The sequence below is a fragment of the Parasteatoda tepidariorum genome, chromosome 3 (genome assembly GCF_982258835.1).
Source record: "Parasteatoda tepidariorum strain Cologne lab strain chromosome 3, Ptep-v5.0, whole genome shotgun sequence".
Lineage (NCBI taxonomy): Eukaryota > Metazoa > Arthropoda > Arachnida > Araneae > Theridiidae > Parasteatoda > Parasteatoda tepidariorum.
The window spans coordinates 53,096,407-53,113,433 of NC_141757.1; the positions used below are offsets into that span (position 1 = coordinate 53,096,407).

The 17,027-nt window shown below is 24.6% G+C and overlaps 1 protein-coding gene across 1 annotated transcript; it reads left to right on the plus strand.

The window, feature by feature from the left end:
• The first annotated feature begins 14 nt into the window (after nt 1-14).
• Ero1L (endoplasmic reticulum oxidoreductin-1-like protein) lies at nt 15-16,144 on the plus strand. Its single transcript, XM_087159336.1, has 14 exons — nt 15-386; nt 3,396-3,515; nt 4,943-5,026; nt 5,905-5,964; nt 6,506-6,588; nt 6,750-6,823; nt 7,284-7,401; nt 7,825-7,871; nt 8,556-8,648; nt 9,479-9,725; nt 9,841-9,910; nt 10,536-10,622; nt 12,158-12,276; nt 15,164-16,144. Exons 1-14 carry the CDS (start codon nt 282-284, stop codon nt 15,234-15,236), a joined length of 1,380 nt encoding a protein of 459 aa, XP_087015462.1. The 5' UTR covers nt 15-281; the 3' UTR covers nt 15,237-16,144.
• The last annotated feature ends 883 nt before the right edge of the window (nt 16,145-17,027 follow it).

A 17,027-nucleotide genomic window follows, 5' to 3' on the forward strand; every position in this document is an offset into this window, starting at 1 on the left:
AATGCTCCTTGACAACCACAAGAAACGAAAATTTCCGGGATACGTGAGTCTTGTCTGCTAAACCATAAATAAAAAAATGACACGTACTTGTTGATATGGGCTATGAAATAAAAAGAAACATATGTTATAAAAGGAAAAATGATATGATATTGACTTGATATAAATTTTTATTGATGACAACTGGACAAATAATGTGGTAGTAATAGTTTCGAAATCTACCCGCCTATTTCATAGTACATGATTTAAAATTATGATTTTCTATTATTCTATTAAATTTAAAAATGCATTTGAAAATTTCAGCAAGGGAAATAATTCCTATTTTAATTGTTATTATTTGTTTATGTGAGTGCAACTCCAATGATAAAAAATCTGGATGTTTTTGTAAGGTGAGTTTAACATAGTTTGTTTATTTTTAAACAAAATGTGTTTTAGGCAGTTAGCTATTAACCTATGTAAAGTTTTATAACAATAATATGCTTGGATCGATACAATTATATTACTTAATGCAAATTTTATGATTTTTACAATAAATTTTTAATGATCAATACTATTTCATACCATTATTGTTTGCGATTTATTTTAAACTTTTGTCCCCTGTTTGCTATAGTAACTAGTTCAGATTATTTTGGAATGATTGTTTGGGAATATTTCTGTATTGATACCTGCTCTAAACAATCCCTATGGACAAGGTTCCAAAATGTTTTGCATAAATTTAAGAAAACTTAGACTCGACTTAGAGTTAGACTCTTGATGTTTGGACCCTGTCTGTAGTATTTTAAAATATACAATTAGATGGAGAAAATAAACTTGAAATGATTACTTGAGAATATTTCTTTATTGGTACTTGTTTTAAACTATTATTATAGCCAAGATCCTGATGGTTGTAAGGGTTTTGCAAAAATTTTAAAAAAATAAGTAATTGTTTGCCCATGCTTGACTTAGAGTTATACTCTTGAAGTTGATCCTGTTCTGTAATATATTTCTCAGTATTATTGTTCAAAAATTACCACATATTTTCAATTATTTAGGCTCATGTACCGATTACATTTAATAAATGTTAAGCATAAGCATTTAATGGTGTCTCAAAACATACTAACACTTCATAAATATGTTTATTAATTATCAGTAATGTAAAAATTTTTGGATTATATTAAAATCGTGATATCTTTCTTCGTTTAGTATGGCTTTGAATTACCTAATCATTTTTTAATGGACAAAATTTTGTAATGAATGACATCATTTAGTTATGAATTACATCATTTTGTTATGAATTACATCATTTTGTTATGAATTACATCATTTTGTTATGAATAAAATCATCATTACCTATTTAATCCTGTCATCATTGCCTAATAATCTACATGATTTCCTATGTGTTTTCCTTCTGTCAATCACATGGTGTATCATAAGGTATAGGCAAATATGCCGTGAGAAGGTATATGCTATAAAATTATAAGAATTATAATTTGTATTTGCATTTCTTCTTACATTAATTTCATTTTTTTTTTTAACATTTAAGATATTTCTGATTACAAGTAATTGAAAACTAACAAAATGTAAGAAATTAAGAAAGTTTCTTTTTTATTCCAATTTGTACTGTAAAATTTTTTATTTTATAAAATGAATAAAACAAGTCATAAAGCTAATATTCAATATAATATAGCATATATTCAATATAATGTAGTGCTTCAATATAGTGCAATCAACCAATTAAAAACAAAAAATTTCTTTTCATTAAGTGGCATTGTTTTTATTTACTGTTAAAAGATATTTTTGCATATGTCATTATATTAATGTTAATTTTATTTCATTACTTTTGAAGATAACAGGCTTATATTTTTTTAAGAGATGAGAGGTCTTTTATATAATTTTAATAATTTTTACTTAAGCAGACATAGGTGAATAAGGCATTTTAGTATTAAATTAATTAGCACTAAAAATTAAAACTATCTATTAAATTAGTATGTATTTTCTTATTTCTTTGTAATGATATAAGTTTTTCTTAATTGCCTTCATAAATTTCTGTAATCTCTTATCAAAATTTCATACCACATTATAGTTTAAAAAACAAACGTATTTTAAATTAAAATAGCTAGAAAAAACATGAAGTTATCATTTAGACATACCTAATTGATTGTAACCTATACCATATTTGTAAACTAAAATAACAATATCTCTAAATATCAATCATTTTTAATATTATATTTATAGTAAAGCCATGCTCTTATTTTAAATCTTAAGGTTTTTAATTTCAATATTTTAAAAGAAACATTTTTTGGCCACCATCAAAATTTTTGAAATATGATGTGTAGTACAAAACCTATATTCATTTCATGTTAAATTAATTCCATTCTCTGTTAAAATATACATAATGTTTGCCGATTTCTCTATGTAAACAATGAAAATATGAATTTTAAAAAATCATATCCCTTGTAAGTCAGTTTAGAGATTTAAAGCTATTGAAAACTAATGATGAAAAAGAATTTAAAGTACAATGCTTTTAAAGTTATTAGAAGAACAACAGATTAACCCTCCTAATGAATAGGAATAAGTTATCACTCATTCCTTCACCTTGTAGTTTTTGCATCACTTAGGAACCCATTAAATTACATCATTTCCTTTTTAATTGCATCAATATTTCCTATTGAAATACATCACAATCTCTTACATAATAATCTGTTTTTAAGATTTGTCATTCCTTAGTAAATTATATTACATTACTCTTATAAATTTTAAATTAATCTTATTGAATAGCTGAATCTTATTACTTAATTATTCTTTTATCTAGACTTACTTTGCTATAAAAGTGATTTAGTTTATGATAGTTAAGCATATTAGCTGAAAAACATTTTAAACATTAAGTTCAATGTTTTAATTATTTTCTTTTTAATTCGTTCTTTTTAGGTACTTCGATAGATTAGGAATTCATTAATGCCATATTTTCCTCAATTTAATTTCATGAATTAATTGTATTGTGTATAAAAAGTAAAGATGGGAACAAACTTAAACTATCCAAGCTTCAATAATGATTTTTTTAAAAAGTGAATTAATTAAAATTGTCAGCTTGTACTTAAAATTTTCAGAAATTCTGGGCTGCAAATTTTTGTAATTTCCCCAAATTTAAGATATGGTTCAAGTTTAGGGGGGTTTAATTTCATTTGATTTTTATATTACATAAATATATTCTACATTTTTCGTTTTATCTAATTCCTTTTTAACTACAGCTCTTTACTTTATTAGTTTTTAGATTTATATCTTTTCAAAAGCCCAGGCCAGGCACCTTGTTTAACCTTTTAGTTTTTAATACCTTGAAGTATTGTAATGACTTGCTATATAAATATTTTAGTAGCTTTATATTATAAATTGGTATTTGTAATTTTCTTTTTCAATTTTAGCTTGAAGGCAGAATTGATGATTGTTCATGTAACATTGATACAGTGGATTATTTCAATAATGTAAAAATTTATCCCTTATTGCAAAGTATCTTAGTTACAGACTTTTTTCGTTATATAAAGGTATGTATTTTTATATTGTTTCATTATTTTTTTAGTTATTCGTTGTTTTATTATTGTTATTGTTGAATTTGAATATACACTTAAATGCAATGCATTTAGTTTTTTTTTTCTCTGATCTGGTTAAAAAAAAAATCTGGTTAAATATTTGTAGTTGCAATTCAGTAGAAAGGGGTCTTTTTCTATTAATTAATAATTCTTTATTATTAATTAAGTAATTTAGTAATTTGAATTTAAGGCAATAAGACTGGGAAGGGGAGGGTTTGAATGACTGATGGCTCCCCAGTTTGACTGTTGAAAGTGTTACAAAACTGCTGTATGAAATTGTAAATGTGGTGTGGTAATGTTCGATAATTTTGAAAATTATGCCTACAATAGTAGAGGAGACAGATAATAAAGAAGGATGATAGGCAACAGAATAATAAGGATGATTTTTTTTAATATATCTTCGTTTCCCTGTTTAACTACAACAGTAATGTACTGAAATGTTCAGCGAGCGCATGTTATTAAAAATGATTAAATTTTTATTATCTTAGCTTGTTTTTAACGAAGCTAAATCTAAATTGATGATGCATGAAATTAGTTTTTTTTGTTTAAAATATTATAAAGGGAACTATTTGATGGGAATATATACTCACTGAGCATAAGCAAAACTGAGCATACTCATAAGCAAAAAGAGATGGAAGGACTGTGTAGATGAGGATTTTGCCATCCTAAAAGTAAAGAACTGGAAACAATTGCTGGGAGAAGGGCAGAATGGGAAAAGCTTCTGAGGAAGGCCCAGGCCCACAAAGGGCTGTCGTGCCAATGCTGATGATGATGATATACTCACTGTCTCCTACTTCAAAGAATGTTCAGTTTATTTACATTTTGCTGATATTACATGTCAGATTTATATGCACTCGCCGGCCAAGTGGTTAGCATGCCTGACTGCGAAGCCAATGATCACGGGTTTCAATCCCATTCAGGTCACAGATGTTTCTCTCTGTGTGTTGTCCTCTGTTTCATGTGAATGTGACCCACTCTGTGATTATCTGTGGCATTATGGCGTGGGTAATGTTGCTCACCCTTGTGACTCTGGTCGCAAGTTTCTCACCAGGTAACGCAAAATGCAAATTTCCAGCACTTTCCCTGACAAAGAAAGATAAGTTCAGTGCCTGCCATTAAAAAAAAATTTACATGCACATTAATACAATTTTCAGATCGTAATTTATCAGTGTTTTTTTTTTTTCATAAATAATTTTATTATCATATTAAAACAATGCATAATAAACACTATAATAAGCATAATTTTTTATCCTTTTTGTCAGTTTGACAGTTCAGTCTTGCATCTATTGTATGCATTATATCTAAATGTATTATGTATGACAAGTTAATTTAAAATAATTCAAAATGAAATAGCCAGTATATTTATTTTGTTTATTTTCCAGGTAAACTTAAATCGAGGTTGCCCCTTTTGGCCTGATGACAGCAAATGTTCTATTCAGGATTGTTCTGTGAAAACTTGTTCTGAGGTTATTAACTAATTTCTTTTTCTTTCTTTTTAACCCTCTGTTGTTATATTAAGTTTGCAATAATAATATATGAGATATTTAGCTTTAAAACCAAAACAATTGCCTTTTTTTTTTTCGAAATCATTCTATTTTAAACTAAGTCTGTTCTTCAAGCTTCTTAAGAATAATTCTGTTAGGAAAAAGAGATTTCCATTTTTTAAAATTTATTTTGTAAATTTACTTAGCAATTTAAAAATAGAAAGCAATCATTTATGTAATTTTATTCATAAAATATTATTTACTGCTGCAAGATGTTCCAAAAAAAAATTAATTAGGGAAAATATTATTAATTTAATATTTCAAAAATGTATTTCATAGTTATAATTCAAAATATGGAATGCTTGTTCCTTCTGTATAAATAAAAAAATGATATTCTTCTAATTTTTCCTTAAAATTATTTTTATATTTTTTATGACTTCTCTATCTTATAATCTATCACTCATTATCTATCATTTATTTATTTTATTTTGCTGTTGAACAAAATTTTAAGTCATTTGTGCATAAATTTTATGTTTCAACGGGTAACATTTGGACTTATGATGTAAAAATGATAGATTTAAGTAAAAGAAAATTGAAAGAAAATTCTTAATATTTGAGTTTGTTTTCTAAATTATCCTCATCTGCTTGAATTTAGTTATAAAATAATTGAGGGAAATATCTAAGAACTTTTTGCAGACACTTTTATATATTTAAATATTCAATGCATGATTAGGATTTTTAAAAATATTAAATTAAGTATGTCTTTGATATTTTATCAAATCTTTTTATTTTTCTTAATTATCAAGTATTTTTATCTACATAACTTTGATGTATTTAACTTTTTTTTTTAAATTTTGCAGGAGCAATTACCTCCGGGATTAAAAGGGCAATATTATGCTAAAGATATTGAAACAAAAGTGGTAGGTTTTTTCAATAAGAGTAATTTAAATTGCTGATCTAACTACCATTTTAAATGTTTATGCATGATTGTTATTTCCATTTTCAACTGCTGCATTAAAAATGAAATTTTTATATTCTGTGTCTATTAATAAATTTTTTTTTGCCAGTTCATTGTTTGTAAATAAATTAATAAAAATATTTATGTAATTAAAATAACCCATCTCAAACAATTACATAACTTTTAGAGCATAGTATTGCAAAGAATGTTAATTTTCATTTAAAAATAACATAGCTTTAAAATTCCTTAATTCCTCATTCTAAGAAGTGTTTATTCTGGTGAAAATTAATTTTATTATCAAAATAATGACTAGTATTTAGACTACTATTTATGACTAGTAGTGATTTACTAATAATGACTAGTAGTGATTACTATTTTTATATTTATAATATTTATACCCTTTTATCTATAATGTATTCATTTCTTAATTTTTTTGGTTGTAATAATTTATTTGAATTTACCATACACTATACGATTAAAAAATGCATGCATATTCATTTCAGCTTTTAAAAAGTGCAGATGAGCAAGAACAAAAGCCCTGTGATGAAAACCATGATGGCCTTGGAGCAGTGAATGTTACAATTAGGTGATATAGTATTTTTAATTCTTGCAATAATTACTCTTTTTTTGAATGTATGCTAATTTTCTTTTCTTATTATAAGATTAAAATTAATGTTTTTAATTTTTAACCATTAATAAAGTGTTTCTTTGTATATGGTATTTATTGTAAACTTATTTTTATTTTAGTGATGAAAATTACCAAGACTTCAAAAAATGGCAAAAACATGATGATTCAATTGACACATTCTGTGAGATGGATGGTATAAAAATATTTTTTAAATTTTACTTATATTTTTTGAAATATTTATTTAAGGCTCATAAATAGTGTTTAGCTAATTTATTGAAGTTTTTTTTTATAATGCCTTCACTAATAACAATTTTAAAAAGAAAGAGAAATAAACGAATCATACTGTATATTATTTTTACTCTTATCTCTTTTCTTAATGATAAAATTATTTCAATTACAACTCGTAATTAAGAAATGATAGGCAATTGTAAGTTCATATTTTCATGTTTGCCTGTTTTAATGTTCTTAACCAATTAAGTAAATATCTAATAAATAGAAAATTTTGTCTGATAGTATTTTCATCAATAGAGCTTAGTGAATTCGATTGTTAAGAAAAATTACTATCAACTGTGCAATTTTTTTTAAAATTTAATATAATAACATGTTCAAATATGTTTGTTATATGTTTATATATATATTTTGCATTTTTTTAGACGATATATCAGATCTTCAGTATGTAGATCTGTTACTAAATCCTGAACGTTATACTGGCTATAAAGGTGCTTCAGCTCATCGTATATGGAACAGTATATACAGGGAAAATTGCTTTAAGTATGTTGTGTTATTTTCTTATTTTTTCAACACGTAGTAAGTTCTTGTTTTTTCAACATATAGTCTTAAAGTAGAGAATAATAATTATAACAATTTTGCATCTGTAAACATCCTAAAGGTGCATATTTAGTAATTAAAATGCTCAAAAACTGTAATTATTAATAAGGTAACTGTATTTTTTAATAAGGTTTTTTGTATCAATTTAAAAAAAAATAAAAATTCTGATAGATATTGAATAATTTTAATGTAATATTTTTAAGTATAAAAAAAATCAAACATTAGTCCCAATAAATAGTTCTTTTTTTTGTACTTAGTATCTGTATGCATTTCTGCTTTATTTCTTCTTTATGTTTTCATTTTTATTAAATGTTATCTAACAAACACTGCATTACATATATTTTTCTTCTTACCAATTTTTTGCAGATTTAGTGGAGATTTCGGGCCTTATACTACTTCAAAAAACCTTGATTGTAAGTAAAACCTTGATTGTAAGTTTTCTGTATAATATTTTGCAAATTCTTGCCCTCAGTTAAATAGCACCATATTTTAAGTCTGTCTCAGGAAAGCATTCCACTCTAAACACTTAAATAAATATAATTTATGTTCATTAATTTGTTTCATGTTATATATTTCATATGAATTATAGTATCAGGTTTATATGTAGTATTACATATTTTTGCTTTTTATGCATTAAATCATTTAAAATAATTTTTTTTTCAATGAGCACTACAGCCTGTTTCTAGCCGTGACTGCCTTTAGGCGATTATTTTCCATCTGCTCTAAGTCCCTCTCGACATCATGAGGTTATAAGTTTTATTTTTGAAACTATAATACTCCCTTATCTGTTTTGAAATAAATGTTTTTTGCTACCCAGAAAAGTGAATCTAGTGTTAAATTCGAGTACAGGAATATATTCATATTGTGCTTAACATTGATTGAGAGTTAATTCATGCACTATTATATAGATGTCCCTAAACCTCATGATTACCATTATAATAGTTTATTGTTCCTTAGTAGGCTAACAATGTTGAACAAGGTGGATAAACATGATTATTGCTGGATAATTTAAACAATAATAAATTTTTTAATTTTTATATATTTTTTTATTAATGAAAAATTTGGATGCACATAATAATTTGTATTTATTATTTAAGCTATGTGTTTGGAAAAGAGAGCTTTTTACCGGGCTGTATCTGGCCTTCATTCCAGCATCAGCATTCATTTGTGCTCACAATATTATACAAAAGGTAATTAGTTTTCCTCTTCATTTTTTAAACAATTATTTCTACCTAGATGAATGTATTATATGTAATATTTTCAATTGTTTACTTTTTTTAATCCTATTTAAAAACTAAAAGAAAAATTTAATTTCAAAGTTTTTTACAACAAATCACAGTGATTCTATAAATTCCATAGTTACATGCTATTCTTTCTTGGATGTAAGATTTTTTTTTAGTGATAACGAAATGTGTAATTCCATACTTGTTTTTTATGCAAATTGATCTCCTTTAAAAGGATTTCATAAATCTTGAAATCTGAATAAATCAGACATATTTATGAGCACCAGATATTTGTGGTTAGTCTGTTAAATGTTAATTAAATTGGTAAAAGTGTTATTAACTTTTATTGCTCTCTCATTATGACTTTTAAAAAAAATATTCTGATTAAATTTGAACAGTTGGCAACTATAAAACTCTTAATCTTAGGTTCTACATATTTTAAGATGAGCCACTATCAATTTCAAAATAACTAAATTTGCTTTAAAATCATGATGTATTTTTTATTGTATTTTTTCTACGGAATTACAAATTTTTTTTAGCAATTTACATTTTATTTTATATTGAGCAGAGAAAAAGTAAAATTTTTTTATTGTTTTAGGGAATTTTACTACTAAATGTATGTGTTTTTTCCTACATTTTGCAAATAAAAGATAAAAATCTTGTAAAGCTATTTGTTTATATATTTAAATGATCTCTTCAACTTTTTGAAAATCTTTTTTTATTTTTATTTGATTGTTAATTTACCTTTTATATTTCAATGATTGTTTTGAAATAATCTAATTTCATTTTTTTTTCAGCTAAAGATTGTTTTAGCAAAGGTGCTTGGGGAAGAAACTTAAAAGAATTCCAACGAAGGTTTGATCCCAAAAATACTGACGAAGAAGGTCCTCAGTGGTTGAAAAATCTATATTTTGTGTACTTGTTGGAACTTCGAGCAATTGCAAAAGCTGCATTTTATTTTGAAAAGGAACTATTTTACACTGGAAGTGACTCAAATGATGAGGAAGTTAGAGTTGCTATTAAAAATCTTTTAGAGGTTGCTAGGTAATAAATTTATTATTATGTCATAAAGTTAATTTAGACTAAATTATGACTTAAAAAAACAATTTTGGATCTGCATTTTTAAAATAATAAAGTTGTTTTTTTTTTGCTCATGTAGATCTTTCCCAGATCATTTTGATGAAAAAGTTATGTTCTCTGGAAATAGTAAGGAAGCAAGAAATTTAAAGGTATTATTTGTTTAAAATAGTGTATAATTTTTGGTAGCATTTGTTCAAATAGAATTTTATGTATACAAATCTGTGGAAGTTTAAGTCTCTTTTTAATAGCTACGTATTATGAAGTAATATATATAGTGCTTTTCATTATTATTCCCTATTGAAAGCAGAAATTTATCAATTGTTTATTTTTATAAATTTTCTTATTGTATCTTTTTATTAATCGCCTCATAGATATTTGCCTAGAAAGCTTTTTTATACTAAATAGTTGGTTTTATTTTAGTTTTAATTTTAAAAAAATTGTTTTATTTATTGATTTTTTAATTTATAGGTGAGATTAAAGGGGGAAATTCATCATCTTAAAAATAAGAAGCATTTTAAATTCACAATATTTTTTCTTTTAAAATTTTAGTTAAATTTTTGTTGTAATATTTTTATAAAATGTCATATTTTTTATCGTGTTTTAAATTTATGAACTTTTATTTCATTAAAATTTGTATAGGAAATTTTTAGGATAATTTTTTTTAAATTTTTGTATTGTAATTTTTGTATTGTATTTTTTTATGTAAAAAAAGGTAAATATTTTCTTAATAATCTGTGAAAGCTGTATTTGTCACTGGCATTTTTTTGCTTTTAGGAGGAATTCAGACTTCACTTTCTTAACATATCAAAAATAATGGATTGTGTAGGCTGTGATAAATGTCGTTTATGGGGTAAAATACAGGTATATTAATTTATTGTAATTTTTGTTAATGAACATAGACGATAAATATTTTTCTTATTAATTTTCTATTGCATTTGCTTCCAGTTAGTTTTCATCCTTATAATGTTCCAAAATGTTTTCACCATAAATACGATGTCTACGGAAAATATTGCAATGAAACAGAGCTATTTTTCAACATTATGTTCTTCAAAGCAAAAATTATACAAAATAAAACAATGTTGTTTTTTAGTATAATGTTCAGTAAAACAAATATGCTATTAAGAAACAGTGCCGTTCTTTAGCATTATAATGTTAAAGAAGGGCTTTATAAAAAAGCTTTATTACTGATAACTTTTTTTATGTTAGTCGAAAACTTTTTCCTTGGTTAAAAAATTTTTTTTGTTGGTGTTTTTAAAAGCAATGATACATAAGTAGTTATGTATAAATATATATGCCTGAGAACTAACAATAAGCTTTCAAGCTATGTTTTTTATTAGTTTAAAGATACATAAGATAAAGCTTTGTAAAAGGCATTAGTTTTAATTGTAGAAAAATAATCATGCAAAAAAGTGTGATAATTTGATTACTAAGCATTAGATTTAATAATTCAGTCTTATAAGTCAGTAAGAATTTGCAAAAAGCCATAAGAACATGCTACTTCTGAATTAAACTTTGTGTTCATTAAGATATTCCAAATGCAAAGAACTGTAATTCAGAAAATTCAGTAAGATTGATAGATATAACAGTAAAATCATTATAAATTTCTTTTTTTTTTTATTATATGGATTTTTTTTACCTAAAACTTTAATTCTAACCTGTTACTAGAAAAGATATGAAAGCAAAATGTCTTAAAAATTCTTTTTGACCATCAATTTTTTACAACAGTTAGATGTTACATGTTATAACATTTTAAAAATGAAGTTCTCATACCTGCTTTTTGAGATTATAATTGAGGTAAAAAATAGTTTTTATGTTTTTAGGATATTTTTTTTTAAAATACATACAATAATACCTCTTATAGTCATACATTTAATGATCAAAGTTATGAAAATATAATTTTATTATTTTGAAATTAAATTATACTGGAAATATGTACCAGATACGTGTTTTCCATGATTAATGTGTAAATAATGTTCAAAATAGATTAAATTTATTACTCAAGAGTTAAAACACAATTATGATATTAATCTATAATTATACAGTGATGATTGTTTAATTTTTATTCATATAAATATAATTAATATTGATTAACGTTAAAACTTGTAAACACCAGGTTGTTTTACAAATTCAATTTTTTTTCTTCTTTTTTTGCGTGTAAAGAAGTATAATTAGTAACCATTTTATATTCAATTCAATTAAAGTGTTTTAATTTTTGACCCTCAGATGACAAAAACAGGTTTTAGTTGTATATTCTAAAATAGCATGCTTTTAAATGCTATTTATAATAATGTTATGTGTGTTATTTTTAAAATTATTTTTGATATGTTTTAGAATATTGTAAAGAGTTCCTGTTTTTGACATTTCTTTTTAATCTTAGTGTGCTTAACTTTTTTCAGGTTCAAGGCTTGGGCACAGCATTCAAAATTTTATTTTCTAAAGATCAATCTGATATAAAGAGAAAGCATTTCCGATTATCAAGAACTGAAATTGTCTCTTTATTCAATGCATTTGGCAGGTAAGAAAAATCACTTTTGCATAATAATCTAGTGCTCTTTTTTTTTAATATTTCATGAGCATAAATGTACACTCCCTTATTCTTATTACTCATGCTTTCCATGTAAGTCTTAACGAAAAGGTTTTGCTAAATTTAGTATTTTCTTTTTAAAGTTGTTTGTTAAAGTCCTTTTTTAATTAAAATCACTATCAATGTTCTTTAAAATCAAATTTTTAATGATCGTTTGTTCAAAAATGGAAAGTTTCAGATTTTTTTTCTTGAATTATAAAATACAGGAATAAAACTGATACATTATGAACACTGATACTTAGTATTATAAATGAAGAAAAATTTTATGAAATATTTGTTCTAAATATTATTTCATGAATTATTAAATTAAATATTAATCATATTAAAATCATATTAAAATTAAATATCAATCATAATGTATTTAAATCAAAGTACGCTTTTGTATTATATGTTTATAAAGCAAAGATTTCACATGATGTTGCTTATTTTTAAACTTTATTTTAAAAGGAATACCATTGTTCTTACAAAGCTAGAATGTAATGTTTTAGACTTAATGTCTAATTTAGAATACTTCAAAATTTGTCCATAGTTTAAATTTTGAGTGAAGAAGTGCAATACAATCACAAATAAATTACCATTGGTGAGTACAATGAGGTGAGTTTGGTGCATTCTCGTTTAAATTGTATATTACATATGCAAGGAGCTTAGTTCAAACTTATCTCTTCTTTCCTATTTTTTCAAGTAGTTTGAAAACTTTTTTTGGTATTTGAATCATGTTTAAACTTCTGTTCTTTGAAATAATTGAATTGCTATTTTTTTAATTTAGTCTCTTAATGTTTGAGTGGCCAGGTGACCATTAATTTTAATCTTAATAAATGTTAAAAATAGCTTTTTAAATTTAATGCTTTCTATTTATTTTAATTTTTATAACCTATGTAAAAAATAGTAAATTAAAATTCATAAAACATTTAACTTACATAAAAATATTAATGAAACTTATAAGTGTAAATGCAAATAAAAAGGCTTTTTTTTTTAAATTCATGTATTATTTAAAATATAGTCCAAAGTAGCGTTATAAATTGTATTGGTTCAAATGTAGCAATCCTAATTCAAATAAGCTTTCCGGTTTTATCATTAATGTTTCGCGGAAGAAAAAATAATTTTCTTATTTATGAGCAATCAAATTATAATTCACAAAACCTGCCTATATATTCCAAATCCCTCTCATACTTATAGTTTTTATGAAATTATTTTTGATTCATACAAGATAACAGTTCTATTTAATTAGATTTGAAGGATTATAGGTAGGGTACTACAAATTGTGCAATGATGTGGAAAATCATAGGATTTACAACTATCTGCAATGTTTTCTGTTTTTGCTATGCAACTTCACTATATTTTTGAAGTCTCAGAATCTTTTTAGCATTATATCTTTGCTACCCTCCTTCTTTACAAGCTCAAATTTTGTCAAACAGAATTAAATGTTGCAATACCTGTTCGTTTTTTATTGTGGACAACTGTATGTTCAAAAATATTCCAGGAAAGCGAAGTGGTGTAGAAAGATTATGTTACAGAAAGTTTCAATTTGGACTTAATCAAGTTCTTGAATTCAGAGATAGTAGTCTCAGAGAGATTTTGATCAGGTTCTTGAATTCAGAGGTAGTGCTCTCGGAGAGAAGTTTTGATCGGACTCTTGAATTTAGAGGTAGTAGTCTAAGAGTGATTTTCAGAACTTACAGGAAAAGTAAAGCAAATGTTCTTTGTCCTGCTTAATTCAGTAGGCTGTGGAAAAGCTTACAGCCAAATTTTTACGAAACGAAGACCAAGTTTGAAAGAATGTAAAGCAGAGTTCTCCGTCAGAAAAAAGGGCACTTTGAGTTTTGGAAGGGCAATCTCTTAACACTGTAAAAAATTATCAAAATATATTATACAATAACTGAATTTTATCCTCAACAATTCTTAAATTACCCTCTTATACTATTTTATGTGTGTATTTCAGAAATTAGTTCTCTCTCATTATTAAAATAAGTGCAAATTTGTAGTTAATAAAAATAATTAAAGGCCTGCCAAAAGACAATCTGTTCATAAATTCCTTCTTTAAAAAAAGTAAACTAACAAAAGTGATTAACTTGAAACTTTTTTCTATAATTAAAACTAAAAATCATAAGAAAATAAACATTTAAAGGTGCATTTAAAAAAAAAAACACTTAGAAAAAACACTAAGTTTGTGTTTGCGTTAAGCTTAACACACCGTGTTAAGTTTCTGAACTAACTTCGCTTCATTTTAATAAACTTTTCTAAACACTGAGATGTTGAATATGAATATAAAGTAATTTACTTAAAATCTATGCTGTGATAATAAAAAACATTGTAAAAATGTATTATCTTAAAAAATTTGAGTTTTAATTTTAATTGTTTTCTAGGTAATTTTAACCTATCCATATACTTTTAAAAAAAGTCGCTATATTTGTCACATAATTTTTAAAATATTTCTGTCTAATTTGCTGTGCCATAATTGTGGGCTATATATTGATAAGCCACATTATTTTGAAGTGTGTTTTTTTAGAAAGTTTTCAGTTATAAATAACACAATTTCTATGTAGTCTAGATATTTCTGTTATCTAGAAAAACAATACTTGTTTTTGTACTTACAATACTAAGAAAATCTTTGATATGAAAAATGTAATATTTGTAAAAAAATATTGTTTATCACTATATTTTCCCAAGTATATCATTTGTAAATTTTGTATTTGTTGCAAAGAAGTTTCCTTTGTTCTGCATAAAAATGATTTTTCAGTTTACAGTTACAACTTTTTATTTTATCAATTTAGTTACTTACTTTATTTATGTCTACATTTATATTAAAACTTTATTTCAGATTATCTAACAGCATTTATGAACTTGAACAATTTCGTCAAAGGCTTACTAGTAAGCACAAAATAGAGCTATAGTATGGAAGAAAATTTGAATTCTCATTGAAAACAAAGAGAGAAAAACAGTATTTTATTAAACCTAAAATAAAAGCATGTAAATGTGATCGATATGAATATTCTTCTCTGATAAGGTAATGAAACTTTCTAAAGAGAACTATGCTTTTGCAGAACATTGAAAAGACCTAGTCATTAAAATTTAAAACTAGAGTAACTCGTGAAAAATATACATAACTATTTTATTACTACTTTAAAATTGCTCATTTCTGAATGTTCACAAAAGTTACGCTTTAATGTATGTATTTATTTATTGATAAAAAACAGTTTTTATACATCTTTTAAATTATGGAATTCATGATTTGAATTTGTACATATATCTAAATTGTTTTATTTTGTTTGAATAAAATTATTCATGTTGTATGTATAAGTTGTTTATTGTAAATTTTATTAGTTAATATTAATTTTTAAAAAAAGTATCAATAAATAAAATTGTGAATATTAGAAATTGTTCTTGAAAATGTGTGTACATATGGAAGATCATGAAAACAGCACAATTTTTTAACTGTATAAATTATATATGTTTAAATTATTAGTTTTTATATTTAAATATTATCAGATTCTTCAGTCTGTTATTTTTTTCTTATTCTTTTGATCCCAGATGCATCAAAATATATTTGTTAAGATGACGCTTTGAAAAAATTTTTAAGACATAACATTTATAATTTTTTTTATCTAGAAATTTATACATAATGGAATGCCAATTTTTTTTGTTTTGACTGGTGTATGTCTAATGTTTTGATTTGATTGTCCAATGATTTCAATGGATATTCAAGTATTATCATCTGACTTTAAAATTGGAAACTTTTGATAAAATGTATGATACTGCTGTGATTTATTGTATAGTAAAAATAAGTTTAATTGGTTAAGGCTACTCTTGCATTAGTATTGAATTTATTAAATACATATTTCAGCATTTTCTAATAACTATTTTTTCAAATTTTTATTTTTACTTTAATTATTATTTTCTATATAAAACTTATTAAACTATTTTAGGAAAATTTAATCTTTTTGCAACTGATACTACTATTCTTTTTATTTGTTTTCATTTTATCTTCAATGGTACTTAAAAATAATAAAACTAGCCTTAAAAGCCTTAATAAGTGGCAACAAGACTATGCCTGTTTTTGAGAGTGTTAATTTTCTCAAAAGCAAAACTATAGCCTCAATTACTGATATTTTTAAAAACATATATTCTTAAGAGAGGAGATTTTGAGAAGTAGTTGGTGCTACACTGTTAGATTTATTTAAAATTTTAATAAATGCCACAGCCTGTAACTGTACAAATAAATAAAGGTTGTTTATCTACTTTACAAAAAAAAAAGTTTTTTTTTTTTAAATAATGCTAATTGCAATGAATCAATAAGTAGTTGGAGTATTAATTTTAAAACAGATGGGCTTGGAAGATTTTTATGATAAATCACATGTTAATATTGTTTGAAAGACCCCTTTTAATGAAAAACATTGATTTCCATTTAGACAATAAAATGTTTTATTGTATTGTGCATTTATCTAGAGGTAATTTATGAAAATTGCCCTGAACCTAACGGGAAATAACACTGAAGCACAAATCTAAAAATGTTGCCTTAGTAAAAAATGTAACTTATCACTTCGTTAACCCAAGCCCTTCAATTATGTATAATAGTTATTTTACAATCATTGTTTTAACAAAGTAATCATTAGCATAAAATCATAATTTTTCTTAATACATATATACATCTGCAGTGGGTTAATTTTAAAACAGTAAAAACTAGA